Consider the following 22,698-nt stretch of genomic DNA (forward strand, 5'->3'; position numbering starts at 1 on the left):
TCAATTTTGGAAGGAAATGAGTCTCAGGAGAGATACACAGGGAGGAAGGAGGAGAGAAAGATTGAAAATTGCATTGAATAATAATGATCAAACATGCAGAAAGGCAGAATAGCCTTCTTGCGTCTTTTTCCCCACTTTGAAGCCCACTTTTCACCAAACTTATCATTGCTATCCTCCTGTATGCTATCACTTCACGTTAAATTTTTAGTGGTCAGATCAGGGACATCAACACTTAAGATGCCAAGATTGGCTCAGTGTGCCTTCATTAAGGAGGCAATCATTTTCACGGTTCATGGGTAATCGATCATGTAGGTTAGCAGATCAAAGTCGCACAACATTCTCAAGGTGAGTAAGAAAAGTTGCTCTTTCATTTTTTTCTTCACACTCAATGTTTGATAAATGAAATTTATAAAGCATTACAAGGAATTAGGGAATTAGCTGAAGTGCATTAGAAACGAGAGTTGCTCAGTGTAGTGTGAAGTAAAGCCATAAAGCACTTGATATGAAATAAACAGTAAACACTGATTATTCAGGCAGACTATTTGCTTTGTAACATGCCGTGATCCTGTATTTATTGCACTCTCCATTCCTCTCCTCTCTCCCCTAGTTTAAATGCCAACACAGTGGTGTTGGTTTCTCCTTGTGGATGTAGCATAAGGGGATATGATTAAATGAAGACATCAGAGCAAAATGTCTTTTTGCAGATTTAGAGCTCACCCTGTTATAGACAGTTTTCTGCAGAAGCCTGTTTCTTAAACATCATTTTCATCAGCAACACAGTATCCCTAATCATAGTGGAGTCCTTTAATACAAAATAATGGAAGTCTGACTACAACTGAAACTGAAATAAGTCTCAGTCCGTTGCACACTATAGAGCCTGATCTCTGGTTGAGCTGTGAGACTTCCAGTGACAAAAATAAGGGAAAAAACTGTTCATGATACAGTGTCATATGTCACTAACATGCCTGCAATACTTAAGCAAGGTTTAAAAATATCATAGAATAAGGGATAAAGAGAGACCTGTTAGCTGACTAACTGCATTTAAGTAAAGGTTTTACTGGAAGCAGGTTATTGCAGTGCGTGTAAAAACTCCTTCTCCGATTTCCTGCTTTAACTTGATTTCTCCCAGTTTTCTTGGGTGCAAGTAAATGTACTGAATGAAAAAGCCGTACTGCTGAGTTGAGTTGTTGAAGTCAATAGCCTGCGGCTTTTCCACATTGTACTGAATGACTGGATTTTTCACTTCTACAGATAGACAGGCACATGTAAACATTTGTATTTATGTGCTGACATGCTTTTATTTTCTCTTTTCTAGTAAGACCACTTTTCCATACTCTCAGGTTTTCAGTTGATCCAAATTGAAATTTTATCAGCTGTCTCTTATTCATGCCAGCTGCTTCTGGCTCGTGTTTGGAGAGACATATGCTTAATTCAGGCTAATGTGTTTCAGAGTAATTTTGGTGGCTAAGATTCAAAATGAATTGAAACACAAACACTTATGTACAGCCAAACAAAAATGCGCATACACATATACTGAGCATATATTTGGCTACAGATCATCATAATAATTAAAGATACTCTGACTCCAACACCAGAAACAAAGCAACCAAAAAAACGTGAGGCAGTTATTGGTCATGAATTATCTGGTAGATTCCATTGTTATTACACCTTTATGTCTAGTTAGGCCTTTCATAAAATATGCATGTGCCCATTAAAAGTATTAGGATTAATAATTTAGAAATGTTTAGCATGCTAAATTTGCACAACTAAGAAGATGAATATAGTAAACATTATACCTGCTTAACACCAGCATCTTGTTGCGTTTGTAATTAGACATTAGTTGAGTTGTCATTGTTAGCATGTTAGCATGTCAACAGACTAATTCAGTGAGTAATTGAGAAGATTTGGCCAGTTTACCAGATTTTTTTCAGTTGGAAAATTCAAATCAAAAATGTCACACAGAGAAACATTTCATGACTTCAGGTTGAGGCTATTTGCCATGCATGTAAACAAAATAAGTTTCAGTCTTTTTACCTTTCAGTGTCATAGTTTTGTGTTCATTTTAGAAATAGATGTTTCTAGGATTCAATTAATTATTTATATTATTTATTATTATTGGAGCAACCAAGAACATACTGCCAGAAGACCCAGCTTCTTCTCTGTACTCAGAATTAGCAGCTCTCATATGTATCCTGTCAGAATACAAAGTTAGTCTCACCCAGCGATGATAAATGTGTCCAAGTGTTGAAGTCCTTGGCTGCAACAGAAAATAAACAAACAGAAATGAATTTAAGGGAGGAGGCGTTTGCAGGGACAGCCATATGCATCAAACTGGCTTCTTACATTAAGGTGAACAAGTCAGGAAAGATTTTGTAATAAGTAGTCACAAATTAGCACTGTAAGATGAAACAAGGGCTATAAAAAAGCAATCAAATAGAGGCTGGCAACTTACCGATTCATCAGAGATACTACAAGGCTAAGACCTGACAATGTAGTGGGCCAACATTCAGCCATCTGTTTACTTTGGAGGAATCAAGCCACGAGAAAAACAGCCAAGGACAGGGAAAAGAAGAGACTGAACAAACAACTCAAGGGGAGGGGAGTGCCCCAACACTATTATCATTTTTACTGGGCCATACTATTGAATGGGACAAAACTGAGCCAATATTTCAAGATCCTATAATCATAGTGGTGCATTTTAGGAAGGGAATATATAAATAAATATATTTACTGCTATTAGTATTACTATTACTATACAGGTGTCCCTCAGGGGCACAATACAGCAGATGCTATGTGATGATGCTTTGAATGCTTGGTCATAGGCTAATATGGCAACAGCTGAAAATTCAGCCTCTGTGGATATTTAATTTTTCTTCACATAACTGGTAATAGAAGTCATGAAAATCTTTGTGTAGCTATTTTTATTACTTGCATGCTTAATGCTGCACAGAAGCACAGAGTCATTATGCATGATGATCCATTGCGGTTACCTTGATTAAATTATGCAAAGCCAACACCAGGTTGCTGCGAAATCACCTCACAAACATTTGTGCTACACACAATTTATGCTACTTTTTAGTATGGAGGTGTCCAATGGCCTTTAAAAAAAGAAAAAGGTGGCGATTGGGCAATTATGTAAATGTCGTTGCTGTCCAAAGAAAAGCATTATATCCCCATATTTGTTGATTGAGTATTCTGAAAGACGTATATATATATATATATATATATATATAATTAATACATTTTCCTATGTATTAAGCAAAAAACCCTCTAAAAACCCCATCATTCAATCTAAAAAACAAAACAAAGTTGTTTTTCATGAACAGTTGACATTTTAGAGAGACTTGATATTAATTTGATTTAATTGTATTGTTACTACAGTAATAATGTGGCATTTCAATGGAGCCACAGTGTCCTGCCCGAAAGCCACATTCACATACATAGGATGGATTGTACACATAGGACATCATCAACAGTTTAACACTATATCTATTGAATTTGGGTTTAATTACCTTGAATGAAGGACACTGGCTGACAAGAGGCATCTGTGTTTGTTTGGTTTTCAGGCATTTCTTTATTATGATGTGCCAAGTCAGATTTATCAGAGCTTTCAAAAAGTAATTTTCCAAGCTTTAATTACAACTTGGATGTTGACATGAATGCTATTTACAGGTCCATTTACAAGTCGGAGCGTGGCATAAATCCTGTTACCAAGCCCAGTTTGTTTTATATCAAGTCCTCAGTTGGGGTACTTTGAAGTTTTCATGGTTAAAAATTCAGCCAAAGTGATTTCTCCTGTAATAGTCTGAACAGTGATCAACACCACACAGAGGTCAACAAGTACCTAGTTCTATCATGTGTAAGAGCAAATAAATGCCCTGTCAAATTCACATAAAAGACGACACCCAGGGATGAGCGGTGCCCGATATGTGAAGCCACTGATGCCTGTGATGAAACAGTTCGCAACTGTTCAGAACAATTTCAACCATAGAAGTAAAACACAGCAAGGAAGCAATTAAGAGTTACTGATGCCCACCACACAATTGCCACACATATTAGGTGACAAACCTCTAATGTTTCTTGTAGCTCTAACTTTATTATCTTTAGTTACATAGTTTGTAGTGCTTGGCAACTAGGAACAGGTACATGCTCCTATCCAGCAAATTATCACTGTAATACGTATAAACTGCTTATCAAGGGTTGTAGGTCGAGGTTCATTATCTGATTCTTTAATGCTACATTTTATGAGCCATCTTCATTATGCACAACTATATTTGGCTCAGCTATTCAAAACTTTTGAAACAAATATGTGCCTGAGAGGATGATTATTAAGGCTGAGAGGATAATTACTAGTCATCACAAGCTCTCCACACCCTTTGTGAATGTCTGCAGCATATGAACAAAAACAATATGTGCATTGTTATGCTCTGATGGCATAGGTGAACAAATGCAAGATTTAGAAACCAACAACTTTGCAAGAGAAGGCTGAAAATACAAAATCTAGTGGACAAAGCAGTCTCTTGTGGTCATTTGATAAGCTCTCAGCACTCTTTCTTCAGCGTGCAGAGGCATAATTGATAATTACATCATACACTAATTATACACCAATTATAAATTGATGTTTTATTTTTGATATACTGTATATTTCATATTGCAGTTTAGTATGCTTTAATCACTACTCAGGATGATTTCTGATTCATGTTCCCTATGTGTGACAATGCCAGTGATCACCTGTGGCGACCCTGGTATTCCAGCAAATGGACTTAGATTTGGTGATGACATCACAGTGGGCCAGAACGTGACGTTCGCGTGTCAGCCGGGATATGTGATGATACGAGGAGACAACACTGTCACAAGGACCTGCACCAACAATGGCACCTGGAGTGGCACCATGCCAGCATGCCAAGGTAACCACCATACACAAATGCACCCACCTCACGGACACTGCATCGTACACATGCTGCAGTCAGTCAGCCTTGATAACCATCAGAATGTGCTCTAACAACCTTGGCACGCTAGCACACTGTCACATACAATATAAAGTACATGCTTACACCCTGAGATCTAATGAGATAAGCAAACAAGGTGACACTGCACTTCCCATGTGGTCAGATAGTGTCATATTGTTCACTTCAGTGTGCTGATAACGGAAGTGCCAACGATACATTAGACTGGATGTCTGTGAGACAGATACACACACTCACATATACAAGTGCATATATTTGCATGCATGCTTACACAAGTATACATACTGAAGAAACAACAAGCAATTTTGAATCTGTTTTTCTTCATTATGTTCAGTACATCTCTACATTACAAAGTACTATTTTTTAGCAGGTTCCTAGATAAGAGACAGCTTTGCTCAAGTGGGTTTCAGAAAAAGATACATTGCAAATATTTAGAGTACTTGATCTAGGACACACTGATTTCACCCACACCTGCATCTAGACTTGCACCTGTGGTGGCACAGAGCCAAGGCTAAAAGTTCCTATGACACCTGGTGATGGATGGCTAGCAAGTCCTCTTCATCACAACAAGGATCCCTCTAATTGAACTCCAACAGTTAATCATTGGCTTCCTCTCTCTAAACGTTTACACACTCTATGGGCTTGATTAACATCAAAGTAAGAAAATCCACCAAAAGGACTTAGTTGTTGTACGCCCATCAGCACTACATCATTCAATGATTTATGACGCTCGAGTGGAAGCATTGATGTAATGCATGTCTGCCATCGACACCCAAAAGTAAGTATTGCATGGTAGATTAACTTGTGCAGTGAACAGTTCAAAAGTACACCACGAAAGGGAAAAGCCCACGAGGCAAATGGTGGCTCATTGTTGCTAAGGAACTGTTCCCAGGCTGCTCTCTATCAGTTACAGCGAACAGAGCTGCTGTTGTATTTGCCTCTTGAGAAATGGGAAAGGACAAATGAAATCTGAGAAAGAGGCACAGTCTGAGAGACACAAACATTAAAAAAGGAAGGTGAAATAAACACAAAAAAGTAATTGAAAGTCAAAGAATTATATAGAATGAAACACACATGGACAAATTCATAGAAAGGGAATGAGTAGCCTATCAGACAAAAAAAACACAAAACCTGTTGATCGTTTTTTTTCTTATGTAAGGGCTGTTTTATGTCTAGTTATACTCCATGTATAAGAGGCTGTTATGTACACAGAAGTAGTCCGTGCCATTGTCATTCCATAGCTCATAGGGAGCTGTGGTTTTAAGCCACACACTACTTACCCTCCTCTGGCTCCCTGTATGACCTTGCCTAGAAGTTTACAACATCCAAACTGACACTGATTTGTAATATTTCATGGGCGTTTCATTATTAACATGCCTTGTTCCGTGGTATGTCAAAGCTGTTGGATGAATTGATGGGTGCACAACTGTTACCCAAGGCAATTTAAATGGATTGAGAAAGAGAGTGGGTGTATGTGTGCACGCATGTGTGTATAAAAGTGTGTGAAGCTCCTAACCTCCGAGCTCTAATCCTTGACAGCTACCGCAACAGCTCAGGCACTCGGCCCCGATGCTGCTACGCTTGATGGGGGTGGTGTGGAGAGGAGCGAAACCCTAGAGCTTAACCTTCCTCATCACACACACGCACGCACGCATGCACACACACACACACACACACACACACACACACACCACCATGCGTGCATATAATCACATGGTGGCATTCAATTACACTGTCTCTCTCATGCATACATAGACACAGACGCTCACACACCTTCACACTGGCTCCCACCACTGCTGCTGCTGCTGCTGCTGCCTGACTGTTGTCAGCTTGTACTGACCTGTATGCATTAGTCAGTGAGCTACAGGATCCCTCCTGCCTCCTCTCACTCTCTCCGCTGCTCCCACTTTTCCTACAGCACTTATTTCTCTCATGGGGTAAATGAATAAAAGAAAGGCAAAAGAGAGGAATTTGATTACTAAGTGGGTGCTCTATATGAATTTTGCCCCTTCTCAGTGTGTGGATGGGGTTTAAGAAGAAATACATACGTTTTATAGTTTATTTTCTCCTTTTTGCTGTTTGCTCCCTCTGCACTGGTCTCTTTGGAAGACTATCTGGGATAAGGAACAGAGCAGCTTGCTGATTATCACAGTTTTTTATCATCTCTCTCACTGACAGCCTACGCAGCAAGAGGTCTTGGAAATGGACTAAAAAAAAATCTATTTTCTTGCATCTGAAACTGAAAACAATGCCTCTTCCAATAAGATTGGTTGTCTTTTTTTATTTTGCATGATTGGGTTCAAGATGAAGGTGCAGCGGTTCAGGGAGGTTGAGCTGTTTGAAATTGTCATGATGCGGGGCATCTGTCATCTTGTCATAGATTTAGTTGATGTGCCGCAGGGATATGAGTTGATATTCCAGGGAGGGAGGGTAAAGGCAGAGAGGAGGAAGCAAGAGAAGGAAAGACGGGGGAACGGAATTTAAGACTAAGAGAGAGAAAGATTTTACGTGTGCCGACTCTGTGTATAATTTTGCACTTAATGCATGCACATCAGTGCTAGCCACAGCATTTGTGTGTGGTGTACATACACACACTGCTGATGACACATCCTAAGCCTCGCCCGGCAAGGATTCAGTCTGAATCCCAGGTTTGGCGTGTTCAGCTAAGAGGCACTAATGCTGCTTAGAACTACTTAGGAAAATGGGGACACTCTCTGCTTCCCATTCAGTTCTGCCTGCCACCCGTGCCTTTATTATTATGATTTTTTTTTTCTTTCATTTTTTCAAAGAAATTTCCGATGCAGTCCTTATAGGATTAGTAGGCCTACTCCTTTAATCAGCGTAATTTCCTGACTTGCACACGTACACTTACACATTGTTCCTCCATCTGTCTTTTCCCCCCCTCTCTTTGTTTCTCTCACACAAATACTGTAGTGACAGACACATACACACCCAAACCAACTTTCTACTTTACAGCATCCAGCTGGGCATTTTAGTGAGATAATTCAGACTGAAGTGTCTTTTTTTTCCTAGGGCACTAGAGCAACAACATGGAAATCCCAAATTGAAGACACTCTTCACTAATTCGTTAACATCAAAGAGAAACTATTTCAAGTGAATTTGTTTCTCCTTGAGAACCTGAGAAACAAAATTAAATTATCAAACAAAACATTAAAAAACAGATTGCAACATCAGTATGGTTTTGCCTTTAAATTTTATGTACTATATATATATATATATATGTTTTATACTCCTACTCCTGCAAAAAGTCTGTATGGAAATCTTTTTGGATCCTCTGATAACCAAGAACAAAAGATTGTTTCACCTTGGAGAGAATATCCCACAGTGGCTTGCTCCATATTTACTGTAATTCCTTGTGTAGAAAAAATACAAGTAACTAAACTTTACATGGCAAGAAAGTTGTCCATCTTGTGTCTATTTTATATTAACCCTTAAATCAAAATTGCAGTTTGAAGCCCACTCATTTTAAATTATAGCTGCAGTATAGTGTGAAAACTAGCTTTGAAGAGCTGGTCGAGAGACTGTGCTGTTTGAATTGTGCAAATAGAACTGAAATCCATTCCGTAAGACAAGATGCTACTGTCCAGCCAGTGCGTGCTGTAGCAGTGTCATTTTTTCCTGCTTTTTTCTTTTTAGATTTAATTTTAAGATAACTTTATTATCTTTACATCCCTTTGTAACCAACTGTAATGTGAGAAAATTATAAAGTATTGGCATATATACAAATTCAACAAAGTCATCATTTGGTTGAAATGCATTTTGTTTTTTAAGCCTGGAACAAGCTTTGGAAATTGGTAACTAAATGATGAGGAAGCAAGTAACCTTGAAGCTCAGAGGTTGACTAAAGATAAAGCACATACCCTCTTAAGACCACACAGTACTATTCAGTCATTTATTCTACACTGATTTCCTATCCAGCCAAAGACAGCAGCGGGTGAATTAATTGGCCTCTCTTACAGGAACTAATAAGTGAAATCACCTGCTGTAGTCTTACGTGAGCGTCAAAATCAGCACGATGACTTCTGGCATGCAGTACGCCGAGTTGTTTAGATGTAGACCGCAACTGTGCTCTTAGCGAGAGAGAAGGTCAGCATGCACAGTATTAAGCTTGGAGCAAATTGAGGCAGGTGCGAGGAAGATAGGCAAAGAAGTGTCCAGTGGTCAGGTAATTTCAAATCTAGGACTCAGGTGAAAGCAAGTCCAATCTGCCTTAGCTCAGTCCAGGTGCTTATAATGGTGCCAACTGAAGCAGTGGGTGAGTTTGTCTCTGTTCATGGTACTGCCCCAAAAATGCCCTTAGGGACTGCCTTCACACGGCTGCATCCTGTATATTTTTGTCATGTATTTGCTAAGTGAAAATGACTATGTTGTTGTACTGCCAAAAGACCAAACCTTAACTTGAGAGCCAGGTTTTAACATGACAGTTTAAGTAACTGGATTTGTAAACTAAACATCTGATCTTGCCAGTTGCAAGGCTTGGATAAAGCCTGACTTCAATTTGCAGATCTTTGTTCAAGTATGTTGGCATGCATGAGTGTGTCTAAAAGAAAGAGAGACTTGGGGAAATGATGGGTGTAGAGGGAGGATAGTAATGGTATAAAACAACTGCTATGATTTATTCACATCCTTAAAACCCATATCCCATCTGCATCCCCACGGGTTCATCTCCAAGTGTGTCAGAACAAACTCCAAGCTTTATTATGCATTCATTTATTACATTTGTTGAGCAGAAAGTTTATGGCTTACACAGACACAAGATGTCCCCTCATTTCATACTGAAATTATTCAGTATACTGCAAACATAAACGGCAGAAAAATTGCACACAGTCACAGTCAAAACATAGACCATTTCTCTGGGCTAAAGACCTAGTTTTCACTCAGTCATATTCCATATTATGTTGAAATGGTGGATTTGTGCCACCTCGATTGCCTCTTGATACTGAAAAATAGCACTATGATTTGAAACATGCAGTGGAATAATAAATTTGACAAAGCATATTGATGTTTAACCTGTATGAAAAAGCTGTACGTCTTGCAAAGAAGCAATACTGAGGTGCTGTGAGACATGGAACTATTTTATCATATTTTATCCGGATATGAATGGGAACATAAGACCTGTGAAAATGACAGTTTATTGGGTAAAAAGAATGTTTATAACAATGTTTAATATATTTTAAAATGTCCTGTGACTTCTGCTCAGTCTGGTTTCTGTTTTATCCGATTTTGGATTTACTTGTTAGTCAAATTACCTTTTTTTTAAATTTGGAAATTTTATGTCTTGCTCTTGCTTAGGACCTGATTTGCTCTCAGCTACATAATCCTTTTGAACCTGGTCTTGACTAAAACTTGACTAAACCTGCTTTGTACATCAATTGTACTCTGATAAGCTCGTCTTAACTGTGTCCTCACTATCCCCACAGTGGTGTCATGTCCTACACCCCCACCCGTACCTAACGGCCTCCTGGAGGGCTCGGTCCTGGAGTGGGGTACCAGCGTGAGCTACAGCTGCCTACCGGGATATGAGCTGTCCTTCCCTGCTGTGCTCACCTGCACAGGCAATGGGACATGGAGCGGAGACCTGCCTCAGTGCTTGCGTGAGTCACCATTTCGCACTTTCATGATAATTATAGTAATGATTATAGGGGTCTCTAGAGGAAGTTGCCTTGTGTTTAGACTGAAGAGGTGTTGGTGACATTTCAGTCACCGTCTGAAACGAGCTAAATTTGGTCTTTTCTCTTTATGTAACCTTTTAAACATTATGAAGCATGTGGAAAGCTGGAATCATTAAAATCTGGTCTACTGTTGCCTTTTTTCTTACTCATCTACTGATCATGATTTCATATTACATCATTGGGAAAAAAATGATTCTATATTATAAATCCAGTCAGGCAAAGTCATCACATTATATACTTTTTTTTGGGGAAGTCATGAAATAACAGGTAATTTCTCCAAAAGATCTTTTAATAGGAATACGCCTGCATGCTATTTTACAACCTGCCTCACACATTCATTACTTTACATTAGTTTTAAGTTGTTTCCTCCAAGGCAAGCCCCCTTACACCACTGCTGCTTGCCCCTGTAGAGGTTATCTCAAGTTAATGAAATTAATGAAATTCATGAATAAGTCATGGAATTTAACATCAAGGCCAAGGTGCGAAAACTGAATTAGGATACAAATAGAATAAGGCAGTCTTGCAGAGATGCAGAACAGGGATTATTAGTGTTGCTCTTAGTTACAACATCATGGTGTTTTTTGTAAGCAGTCACTCATACTTAATCCTAAAACCACCTTCAGTGGACGCAAAATGCCTTCTTTTTTTGATGAAATAAATAAAAGAATGTGAAGCATGAGAAGGGCAACAAAAAAAAAAAATATATATATATATCGCATCATTAGTTCATCAGTTGAATCTCCAATTTACATTTTGATTAAATGAAAAGTGAATTGACCTCTAGTTCTCGAGTCAATGTTGCTACAATGCTGATGAAGATGATTATGATCTGAGTGGAACCAGAAGTCTGGTGTCTGATGCTCTTTGATACATTAAGACCCTCTCAGAATCATCTTTGCAAGCATAATAATAACGCCTAGGATGCATGACTGCTCAAGAGTGTCGCACTGTCATCAGAATCATTCTTGCATTATATGAGTCAGACAGAAATGAAATATCAAGAAGGGTAAAGTACTTACTTACTTATATGTTTGTTCTCTCTGAATGTTAGTCGAGACTAAATGGAATCAAAGCAAATGCCACTAAAAATATTCATGCCCAACACTCCCAAGTTCTGAAAGGTTGTTTGTTTTTGGTTGAAGTGCTCCATTTTGCATGACACTAATTTATTATTGCAGCTCTCTTGTTGTGCAGGAATCTCTGCTATCAGATATGGATTTTGTTGGCTAGGTGCATTAATTGTGCGTATAGTAACTAAACTGTGTTGATTTCTGAATTTAGGTAGTAGTTAGTTTCTGGACTGGAGTGAAATTTAAGTGGTTTTGATATATTTCAGTACCACATGTTGGATCACAACAAACAAAAACTGTCGGACACCCCGGAGTCTATTTAAAAAGAACTACAATCACTTTTGTGCTCTTTTGTAATTGATGCTAATGACAGCATTTGGTGCTTGTGGCCATATTCAGTCAGGCGAACATGGTCACATTTGGGTATTTGAGATCTGAGATCCAGCTGACAGACTGCTAGTGCTTGTGACCATGCAACAGAAGCACAGTACCTCATGCAGCCATTTGCTTTTCCAAATGGCCACATTGCAGTTGTTTATTCTAATTCATGTATATCGATGTGAACACTGCTCTCTGATTTATATCCTGCTTAACTATAAAGGATTGCATTTGTCAGTTACAAGCAGATCTGTGCTTCCCTAACTGTGTGTTTTTACTGAGGTGCACGGGTATCTCAGGGTTCTGGTCTTGAGTTGTTATGATGGGTAAAAATGTCATCTGGTCATAAAATGGATAAGGTTCCACTTGGTAAATGTACCATATCTACTTGCTGTCTGCTGCAATTATTACGAGCAGTGTCATCCCTCAACACACCACAATCATTTTTCCACATCAGCAACCCCAAATCTACCTCAGCTTTGTGAGTGACTAACCTTTATGTTCCATGATGTAATGTTAGTTGCCAGCTGTAACAGTGTGGCTGGTATTGTTTTCACCTTGTGTGTGTGTGTGTGTGTGTGTGTGTGTGTGTGTGTGTGTGTGTGTGTGTGTGTGTGTGTGTTTGTGTCATCATGGCAACACGTGGTCCTTGAGACACCTACTTTAGCAGGAACTACCACAGAGGTGGTTTTGAGTACTTTGGCAGGTGTTTTATATGTTTGTCTGATTTAGATTTTGTCATCACACTAATGTCACAGCCATGCAAGATACAGTCACAAAACTTTACAGGTGTGTAGCTGACATCAGGCTGAAGAGTTCATAGCTAATGGTTACTTATGTAATAATGTAGGAATGACTACTGAGTACTCATGGGTCGCAACATCAACATATTCGCAGGCGTCACGGATGTGCGATCCCATTGCAATATGGTTTTTAGCGTTTAATGTGTAGTAATTACATTTAATAGATCCATCACCTACAACCTAGAGTGCAGGCTTCAATGCTAGTGCACAATTGAGAGCCATACACTGTAAATGTATGAACCTGCAATTCACAACTTCTGTAAAGAACCTGGCTCTCCTAATGATGTTGTTATAGCTAGCCACTCGATACAGCACTGTAGAAGCAAGTCTGTGGTAAAACTCTGAGGTTAACTAAGGTAAATAAATGAGACAAAACAATAGGAACAATGGGAAGAAAGTGCTGATCATACTTGGTGCAGAAAAAACTAAAATAATTATCTATGCATTAAAATGTCAGGAGAGCACTATCTACAGCATTCTCAGGTGCTAGGCTCTATAAATCGTGAACTCATTAAGAAGTAAATCCTTTGTGTCAATGCTCACAATGTGTAGTCACAGGACTGACCATTAGTGTAGATATTTTGCAATATTTTATAAATACATACATTTGTCATGGAGCAACTGTAAATGCACTAAGGCCAGTAATGTTTTTGCATCCATTTAAAAAATGTAAATATAAAGATATTTTCCAAGCATGAGTGAATACATTGAATTATCTTGTAAATTAAGGTTCCTTCAACATTACAATCTGATTGTTTTTTGGCTGTGTCTTATACGTTTGCCACAAATCTATAAGTTTATTAAATTTAGTTTGGTAAAGAATAATTTTGATAATTTTTAATAATTTTTGCTGTTTATTGGACATGTAGTAAGGTTGCACTACTGTATATTTTAGAAATAAGATAATTCATACTCAGCACTTTTTGTTGAACTACAGCTCAGCAATGCTGCAGGAGACGCCATGCATCTGCAGAAGCAAATCCATGTGTGCATTTCTTAAAATCTGTATTTTTGTAAACTTTTGCAGCCAAACAGGATTAAGATGCATATTCATGTTCTCTTTAACAACACATGGGGAAAAAGAGAGCAAGCAGCAAATCCCAGTGTCTGAGAATGCTAGTTCATGTGTCTTCAGGGATGAGACTGTGATCCCAACTTTGAATCAGGCCTCTGCATACTGATTACTTCAAAGCATTGATAATTCATCAAGGAAGAGGAGAGGCTATGGGAGAGAGAGTGAGAAAAAGTTTGACTAGTTTCTCTCTCTGTCTCTCGTTCATCCACCTACACACACACACACACACACACATATTGAATATGCTGAGCTTGGTTTGGCCTGGGGCCATTTCTCTTATATATCCATAAAACAGCACATTATTTCCCCGCGGCTTGAAGTTTGACTGATATGCATGTCACCTGTTTGTCCTGTATTATCAACCCTCCAAAAAGTCCTATCTGAATACAAAGTCTTACGATGCCATTTGAAAAATGACAAGACTCGTTTTCCGATCCAGCCAGACATTTGCATCTATATTTGTTGTCATATCAGACACGGTCAAACTGTTGGGAACAGGGGGATTGAAACTCACAATGCATCATTTTCAGACGAGACCTACAGTATAGGCAAAGATATTTTCTAGAGGAAGATACGTCTCTGAATACAAGGATTTGTTTCTGAGATAACAGTATTTGCAGTAATGGCTTTATTCAGCCATTCCTGCATGTGCTGGATTCTAATCTCCTCCCTTACTAGATATCTATTATGTCAGGGATTGGCTGTGGGAAGCCCCTGTTGGTTCCTGACTTCTAGGAAGAGAGCAAGCGAGAAGTTATCTCTGTCTCCAGACCTCCACACAGCAGCACATGTCAGGTCTGGAGAAGCAGCCTGACTTATTATTGGCTTGATCCCGCAGTGCTCTGGCTGCGTGACTGAATGCTGTGACTTTCGTTCCTGCATATGCTCTCTCACACACTGAGCATCTCTGAACCTCCTATAGCTAACGAGTAAATTTTACTGATCAGTGTGGTTATGGTGGATTAACAAATGTACCTATACAGTAGAAATGGATAGAAAGATATATTGGCAGACTGTAAAATGGATCACTTCTCTCCCCATCAAGCTGCCTAAATTATTCCAGGAAACTTGATCAGAGGTCTATAAGCAATAAATTGAAGGAGCAGCAGTGATTCGGGCTTCATCTGCTGAGGCTGTGGCTGGAGTCCCATCAAATAGGCAATATCATGCAAGAGGCATGGAGAGCAACAGCGGCAGCAGATGGCTCCAGTTGTGTTAACCTCTTTCACTTGCTAATTATTTTGATCTAAAATTGAGTGCCATGACCTCCCTCACTACCTCTTTGCTGCCAAGATGAATATTCTCATATCTACTGTAACCACTCGCCAGTAAGGTTGATTGTTGGAAACAAAAAAATGATTAGACAGAGCAATTCATCCTGAGAGAAGAATGTCAATGTATCTGCCCACATGCAATAAAAAATGGCCAAAGGAATTTGTGCAACAAGCATAATGTCAATGCAATTTGAATAATTCAACCCATGAAGACTTTCCAAATCATACAGAAAGACAATCATTTTTACAGTCAGGTACTGAAATAAATCAAGCATAATAAAAGGCCTATCAAAAACACCAAAGCTCGTAGCAGCAGTGGAAACCACTCTAGGCACTCCTCATCATGGCCTGATCTTGTATGGGAACAGCAGCAGCCCACACAACTTATTATTTCTGAATTGAATGCTGAGTAGTCTACTGAATGCTGCACTCAATTGACTAGCTGCTGCAGTATTCCTTATATTTTATGCACTTGAAAACAGATGAATGTTTGAATTGCAAAAATGGGGCAGATCAATAGGGCATCCACATTGACATGAATGGGAGAGATGGTGCAAAAGTGCAGTGTGATACATTGATGCATGAATACTTGCAGGGTAGTGTATGGTATTGTGTGTTGGATGTGTTGGCTCTCAGCTTATCAAGCCAGCAGTACTCAACATTTCTTCCTCTGCAGCCAGGTTCTGTGGAGACCCTGGTACGCCGGCTAAAGGACGGAGGGATGGGCGCAGTTTCATCTTCAAATCGGAGGTGACGTTTAGCTGCATTGCCCCTTATGTGCTGGTAGGATCAACGACACGCATGTGCCAGGAGGGCGGCACTTGGAGCGGATCTCAACCTCGATGCATAGGTACTGAATATTTACTGAATAGCCTTTTTTTTATCATTTCTACATGCAAGAGAGGAGCATTTTAATTTGCCAAGTACCACCGAAATGAAAGAGCATTGATTTGGCTAATCTTCCAAATGATCATTTTCTGTTGGTTCCTTTGAAGTGGCTAACATAAATATTAAAACACGGTTGAAGGTGAACTAGGATCAGTGCTTTGCCATCTGGTTCTGATTTAAAACTAAACCACAATAATGAAATACATTATTTATAATGTTACCTTACCAGTGTTGCTTTATATTTGCAGCCCAGTGGGAATGTTAAATGCTGAAGAAATGTTTTATTGAATAGATGTGTTTTAATTTGAATTTAGCCTCGCCAATTTTTAACAGTCCATATTTCAAAGACTTTTAAAAGCGAAGGAATTCATGGTCAGAGAGCCTTGAGATGGCGAGGTAATTCTGCTCATGTTACCATGCCACTTCAGTAATTGTCCTCTGGTACATGGCACACCAGAGAGAAATCGCATAGTCATTATCAGTGATTGCCTCTCTGTCATATTCTCATTTTTACTCTCCTGCAATCCCTCTGCTCATCATGACAGTGATTTCTTGTTCCAGAGCCCACGAGAACAACGTGTGAAAATCCAGGGACACCTGAACATGGCTTCATGAATTACACAACAGGATTTAAGGTGAAATGAGAAAAAACTTGTAATTGGTCCATTTTACACAGATAAACACAGGTATGTGAAAACATACGTCTAGTACTTAACTAACACAACATGTAACATATGGACTATAATGTACTATATATATTGTGATTTACTTCACTAATTTAATTTAGCTCTGCGACAAACTTCCAAGTGATCTGTATTTGAAGTAGCCTGGCTGCTGTAACTGAGAGGGAGAGGTAGTTGAGTATGAACAAGAAGCACCAAATCAAAGTACCATTCAAAGCTCGCAGCTGTACTTTATCTGTACTTACTCCTATTTCAAATGGACAGTTTCCAATGGATGTTCCAAGTAGAATCATCATCTATTCCTTTGGATGATGGTATGTGGGTGCAAGGATGAAGCAGTGAGGAGTCTATATATAACCATCCGAGGTGGTTGCATAGAGGAAAACTAGCTGGATTTCTCTACCGCTGTGAATGACTGTGCATATCTAGATCTATAATAATGTGCACTGTATCCAGTTTGAGCGGGTATGTAAAACAAGCGATGCTGAAATGCATCATAGTCAAAAAAATGATATCATGACCATTGGTGTGTGCTCAGTAGCTCCCCTGAGATGCTTTCAGTCAGTGTATTTTATTTTATTTTCCTCCCTGTTGCTTTTGGAGTGTCACTTACAAGTTAAGTGCAAACAATTCCTCCACAACATTCAGCAGAATATCTGAAATGAAATTCGTCCCAAATGAAAGCAGAAGAAGCTTATTATTTGGATCACTGCTTGTAATGGCTGTAGTCTTGCATTTTTCTGCATTACTGAACAACTTCACCAATATCATGACACCACCGAATGAGAAAATCCTGTGTCGTTCTCCCTTTAAACAGTCGACTGGGACGGTGGCTGAGAATAAAAATCATTTATTAAGATAACAGAAAACAGTTTGGTTCTATATTTTCACCAGGAAGTCAGCTCCCTAACTCTCTAATGTTTTTGCTTTAGTTGACACCATCGCCTCTAGGAATAGTCTCCATCTGCCTCCACACACTACAGATAATCATTAAAAAAGGAAAAAACTTAAGTGTGCAGTATTTTTTCCAAGCTCTTTAGATTTGATGCTGGGAGCATATTGGCATTTGCATCAGTGTATTGACTCTCTCCACTTTGTGTGCTGTCTGTTTGTGGCCAGGTGGGCAGCAGAGTAGACTTTCAGTGCCAACAGGGACATCTACTGCAGGGCTCCACCACCCGGCTGTGTTTGCCAGATCTCACCTGGACCGGTATCCAGCCTACCTGTATCCGTGAGTGCTCATTCCTCATGCCCTCTCCCTGTATCCGATCACTCCACCTGTCTTTGTTTTTTCACTAGCCCTTCTGGCATGTTGTCACTGTTTATCTGCATTGCTAGCAACTCAGACACTCTCTTTTGTTTTGCTCAGCCCCCCTCCTGATCTGCCCTCACACTTTGTCTCTGCCTCCTTCCAGTGCAACTTCTCTCATGCGCTCAATCCTGCCATAGCCTTTGACCTCCCAGTAGATTGCAGCTCATGCCTCAATCAACCTGCCAGCACAGTCATTCTGAGAGTGAGGTGTTGACCGTGATTGCCGTCATTCTGTCTGAACTACCTGAAATGTCGACCAACACCAAACTAGGACTGTGGGGTTCAGTCCAGTTGCTTTGCCGAGCCAAGTGCTTTGCTAAGTTGTGATGTAATCCTGTATCTCAGTGGAATCCCTTTCAGCTACATCTTTTTTCATGGAAATATTTCCACTCCAAATCTTACTGTAGTCTGCATTTTACTATGCACTTACAGTGTAAACACTTGAGCTATGTGATGATAAGGGGATTCAAATTATATTTTGTAATCTTGATTTCATAACCAACCCAAGATGTAACACCCACTTGAATTTGTGAGAGACATTTGTGCTGAGGAAGCAGAGACATTGTAATACCTACCCTTCATTCTGTGCCTGATCTCCTCCTCTACTCTGCAACACGGCTTTATTTGTGTGTGTGCGTGTGTGCGTGCGTGCGTGCGTGTGTGTGTGTGTGTGTGTGTGTGTGTGTGTGTGTGTGTGTGTGTGTGTGTGTGTGTGTGTGTGTGTGTGTGTTGATTGGAGAAGGGGGTGTTTTACAGGGATTGTGAAACCTTGAATATGTGTCTTTATTCTGCATCCATTCAGTTGCCATTTTATTAGGTACACCTATGTGGAACGAATGCAGCAACATCCCTACATTAAATCCTACTCTCTTGAGGGTTCTCATGTTCAGTTTTTGTTAACTGTTTTACAGAGGTGTTGATTCAACTTAATGGTAATTTGGAATGTAGTTTATAGTTGAATTGCATTGTCATTCAAAGAGGTGTTTCTAATATGTGATTGTGTGCATGCACCAACCATTTATTTAAAAGGCACATTTATTGTTTTATGCATTCATTCAATACTTTTTTAAATGCTGTGTATATAAGTTATAACATTTAGAGAAAATCTGCATGGAATATAATTTGAACTCTTTGTTAGAGGGTATAATTTATTAGATTTTTTTTTATGTAGAAGCACAACATTTTATAATGGAACGCTACAAAAATTTATTCAAAAAACCCTCACTTTCATAGTCTTCTTATCATTCATGGAGTTTATTTTCTAATTTAAATGATCTAAAATGCTAATTTGAACAGCTGACAGCAGAAAAGAATCCAGAAAGCACTTCTTTCTAGCCTTCTGTCACCTGACAGCTCCTCAGCTCTTTCTCCCCCTGTATCTTAAAAAACTGTTGACCCCATCATTGCGTTTACAAGGAGTAATTCAGGAGGTTGCACATCCCCTGTCTCTTTTATGGCGTGGATTGTCAGCACTGTGACAGGTCCGTTAAAATAATAGAACAGTCAGAGTAAGTTTAAGTCAACAGAATTACAGGTAAAAGTTCCACCAAGCTTCCCAGACTGGCACTTACAGATTTTGTTATAACCAGAAAATTGACATCCTCCCTCTGGAAAAGTTTTGACAAATGTGTCAGGTGAGGAAGAATATTCGCATGCAGATAAATGACTGATACAAAGTGGATCATATGCAGTCTCAAAGGTTGAGGTGGCATGGCCCTGTGAGAGATACAGAGCTTCTCAAGAAAAACGAAAATACCAATATGCATGACAATTAAACAGAAATGGAAGATAAACCACTAAACAAGGAGATAAAATTTTAATTTTCCTAACGTCACTTTGAAGCCCTTGAACGCCAGTTCTCTTTATTCCCCTCTGAGAAAACTCAATGCATAATAATGTGGCTTGCATTACTATGCAGATGCATGTGAAGATTCAACCAGTGTTGTTTAAAGGCTTAATATAAGATACTTTCAGGAGCATCTTAGTATACAACTGGTGAGCAATGGGCATCACAAGCTGAGGCCACAAGTCATTAAATTGCAAGGCAAACCCATTCCGTACTGCACCGAAAATGGTTAACATTTAACCTGCAATGTGCTTAAATATGATAATTGACAGCGTTGTCTGACAAAAAAAAAGAAAAACAGCAGCATTAACAAAACTTTACATGGATTTAAACATCAAGCAACTTTGTGAAAGAAAACTTAATTTATCATTGGTAAAACACTAGATGTTCATATAATGAAGAGATATAGTAAACCAAATGATAACACACGTTTATGGCTGAAATTTGTGATGCCACTGAATACTTCACTGTCTTGTGATTTCATTTTCTTACTGTGAATATTCCTGTACTATAAATTGATCTTCAATGAATGGCCTTTGAGAGGTTTCTCTTCTGCACAGCAAAACCAGAAGCCACATTTACTTTCACAGTAGTAAACATAAAAGAACATGTACTTCATGCCCTTTTTGTGTAACCATGATGTTCTAAGGCCACCCACTGAAATGGCAGTCTGACAGCCAGTGCGGATTGAGGCTCAGAGGATCAGAGGCTTGATGTTTTGAAGCTTTTAACTTTCCTGACTTGCTCTGTTCAGCAAGTGCAGTTTCTTTGCCAGGTTTGTCTCTGCTAAGGTTGCAGCATTTCAGGATCTGCTCTCTGGCTCTGCTCCATCATCTCTAGTGGCTTGAAAAATGTATTGATTTTCCTCTGCCCTTATCCTGTCATTGTTAGAGCTGGAATTAAAATAGAGAAACGTTTCTCTGATGATCACCAGATTCTAGCACCGCTTACTTTTAGAATAAATTCTCAAATTTGTAAAATTCTTAGAATTTTTAAAAGTTTAACCTTGATCTAGTTATTATATCATCTAGATCCCAAAATATAGAGCAAAAGGTTGCTGTGGATTTCTGATTTGAAATAAAACTATGAATTAATTTTTCATTTTTCTTCATGTGTAAAATGATTTTTTCACATGCACAGCGCTGAAGGGGGACATATAGACCTAGAGGGCTCAATGGCCAATAATACATTGAGGGAAGACTGTGGTTATGTATATGTATTTGAGTATGAGTGCCTTTGTATGGATCCAACACTGTGTTGACCCTCGAGTCATAAATCCTGTAAAATACCTTTCTGTATGATTAAATGGTCTTATGTTACTGTGAAGCCACTTTAATTGATTTAAAAGTGAAGCCAACTGATCTTGTACTGCTGGTAAAGGCAAAAACTTGGAGGGATTATCAACACAATAAATGTAATAGATGCAATGGACACAAGTCAGGGTTTAATATCACTGGATATTGATCGTGTTACCTTTCTATCAGATTAATATTTTTTGCTAAAAGGCACACACTACAAATCCCCAAATTTCTTATTGAGTTACTTTAATACCTTGAAGCTCAGAAAGTCTACCTAAAGTATGAACCAGAAATATTCTCAAGATGTGGTTTGCTAAAGCAGCCAAAACTAAACCCTTCCTGCTGAGCTGTGATCAGCTGCCTCTAACATGACATGACTGACAACATGACCGACATGCTAACATGATTACCTGAAAAAATCTATAAGAAAAACATTGTATAATTTCAAAAATCAACTTTATCCTTATGACCTTTACCTGCTGTTGCAGCCTGTAGCCAACCCTCCTTCAGAAGAACTGTCTTTGTGTGCTCCAAACTAATGCACTCTGTTTTCCAGAGAGACCAACTTTGAACTAGGAATGTTACATGTTGTTGTTTGACAGAAAAAGTAAGAGTGTCTTTTGAGGACTAGTAATCTCAGGAGTAAAGCCTGGTGTGCTGTTTGAAGTGTAAATAAACACAGCATTGTCAACAGAACTTGATGAGCGATATGACATGTCTTTGATACAACAATTCATTGGCCTTGTAAGTGTCTTCACTATTCATGGTCTACAAGCTCTACAACCACCCTGGACATGTGCTGACAGTTTGTCAATTTAAATGGGTTGCGTAGATTTGTGCTCAGGCAGCGAGAAGGGAGTTTATTTAACTATTTATGTATTTATTTATTTATCTACAACTTACAATATGAGGTAGTTTTTCTTCTTTCCTGCAGTGTAAATAGATTCCATAGATGCCAGATTTATGAAGTCATTGAAAAAGTTAATGGTGGCACAAGAAGTTGATACACTTGTCCTTGAGCTATCAGTCTTTCTTAATGTGGACTAAATTGTTATAGTCCTTGTGTAACTGAGTACAAGAAGAATAAGATGAGCATCATGCTAGATTTCAACACTCAACATTCACCTTGATGCACCTGCATTACTTTCTAGAGAACTGACAAATTTACGTTGTCAGACAAACATACACACATATAATGTTACCAGCTCAAACACCAGCAGAAGTAATATCCAACAAGGGGAATTTCTTTCAGACTTTCATAAAGCCCGGAAACGGGGTTTCATCCTGGCATCCCTTCCACACCGTATTGCCACTAATATCATTAAGACACCATGAAGGACCGATTTGGTATTGTGACTCACTTGCAGCTGTCCCCCATTTGACAGCTGGCAACGTATTCTTTCACTCATAA

At 39.0% G+C, this 22,698-nt stretch overlaps 1 protein-coding gene across 1 annotated transcript in view; it reads left to right on the top strand.

The window, feature by feature from the left end:
- Positions 1-22,698, top strand: part of LOC111655938 (CUB and sushi domain-containing protein 3-like) — a 73,976-nt gene that overhangs the window by 42,285 nt on the left and 8,993 nt on the right. The window contains exons 20-24 of the mRNA XM_023407506.2: positions 4,725-4,907; positions 10,409-10,582; positions 15,937-16,110; positions 16,710-16,783; positions 17,951-18,062. Of these exons, the coding sequence (XP_023263274.2) occupies positions 4,725-4,907; positions 10,409-10,582; positions 15,937-16,110; positions 16,710-16,783; positions 17,951-18,062 (717 nt within the window). The remainder of the gene's footprint in view (positions 1-4,724; positions 4,908-10,408; positions 10,583-15,936; positions 16,111-16,709; positions 16,784-17,950; positions 18,063-22,698) is intronic.

Source organism: Seriola lalandi, unplaced genomic scaffold, assembly GCF_002814215.2.
Source record: "Seriola lalandi dorsalis isolate HSWRI2012SDOR001 ecotype SW California unplaced genomic scaffold, Sedor1 jcf7180002054336, whole genome shotgun sequence".
NCBI classification, from domain to species: Eukaryota; Metazoa; Chordata; class Actinopteri; order Carangiformes; family Carangidae; genus Seriola; species Seriola lalandi.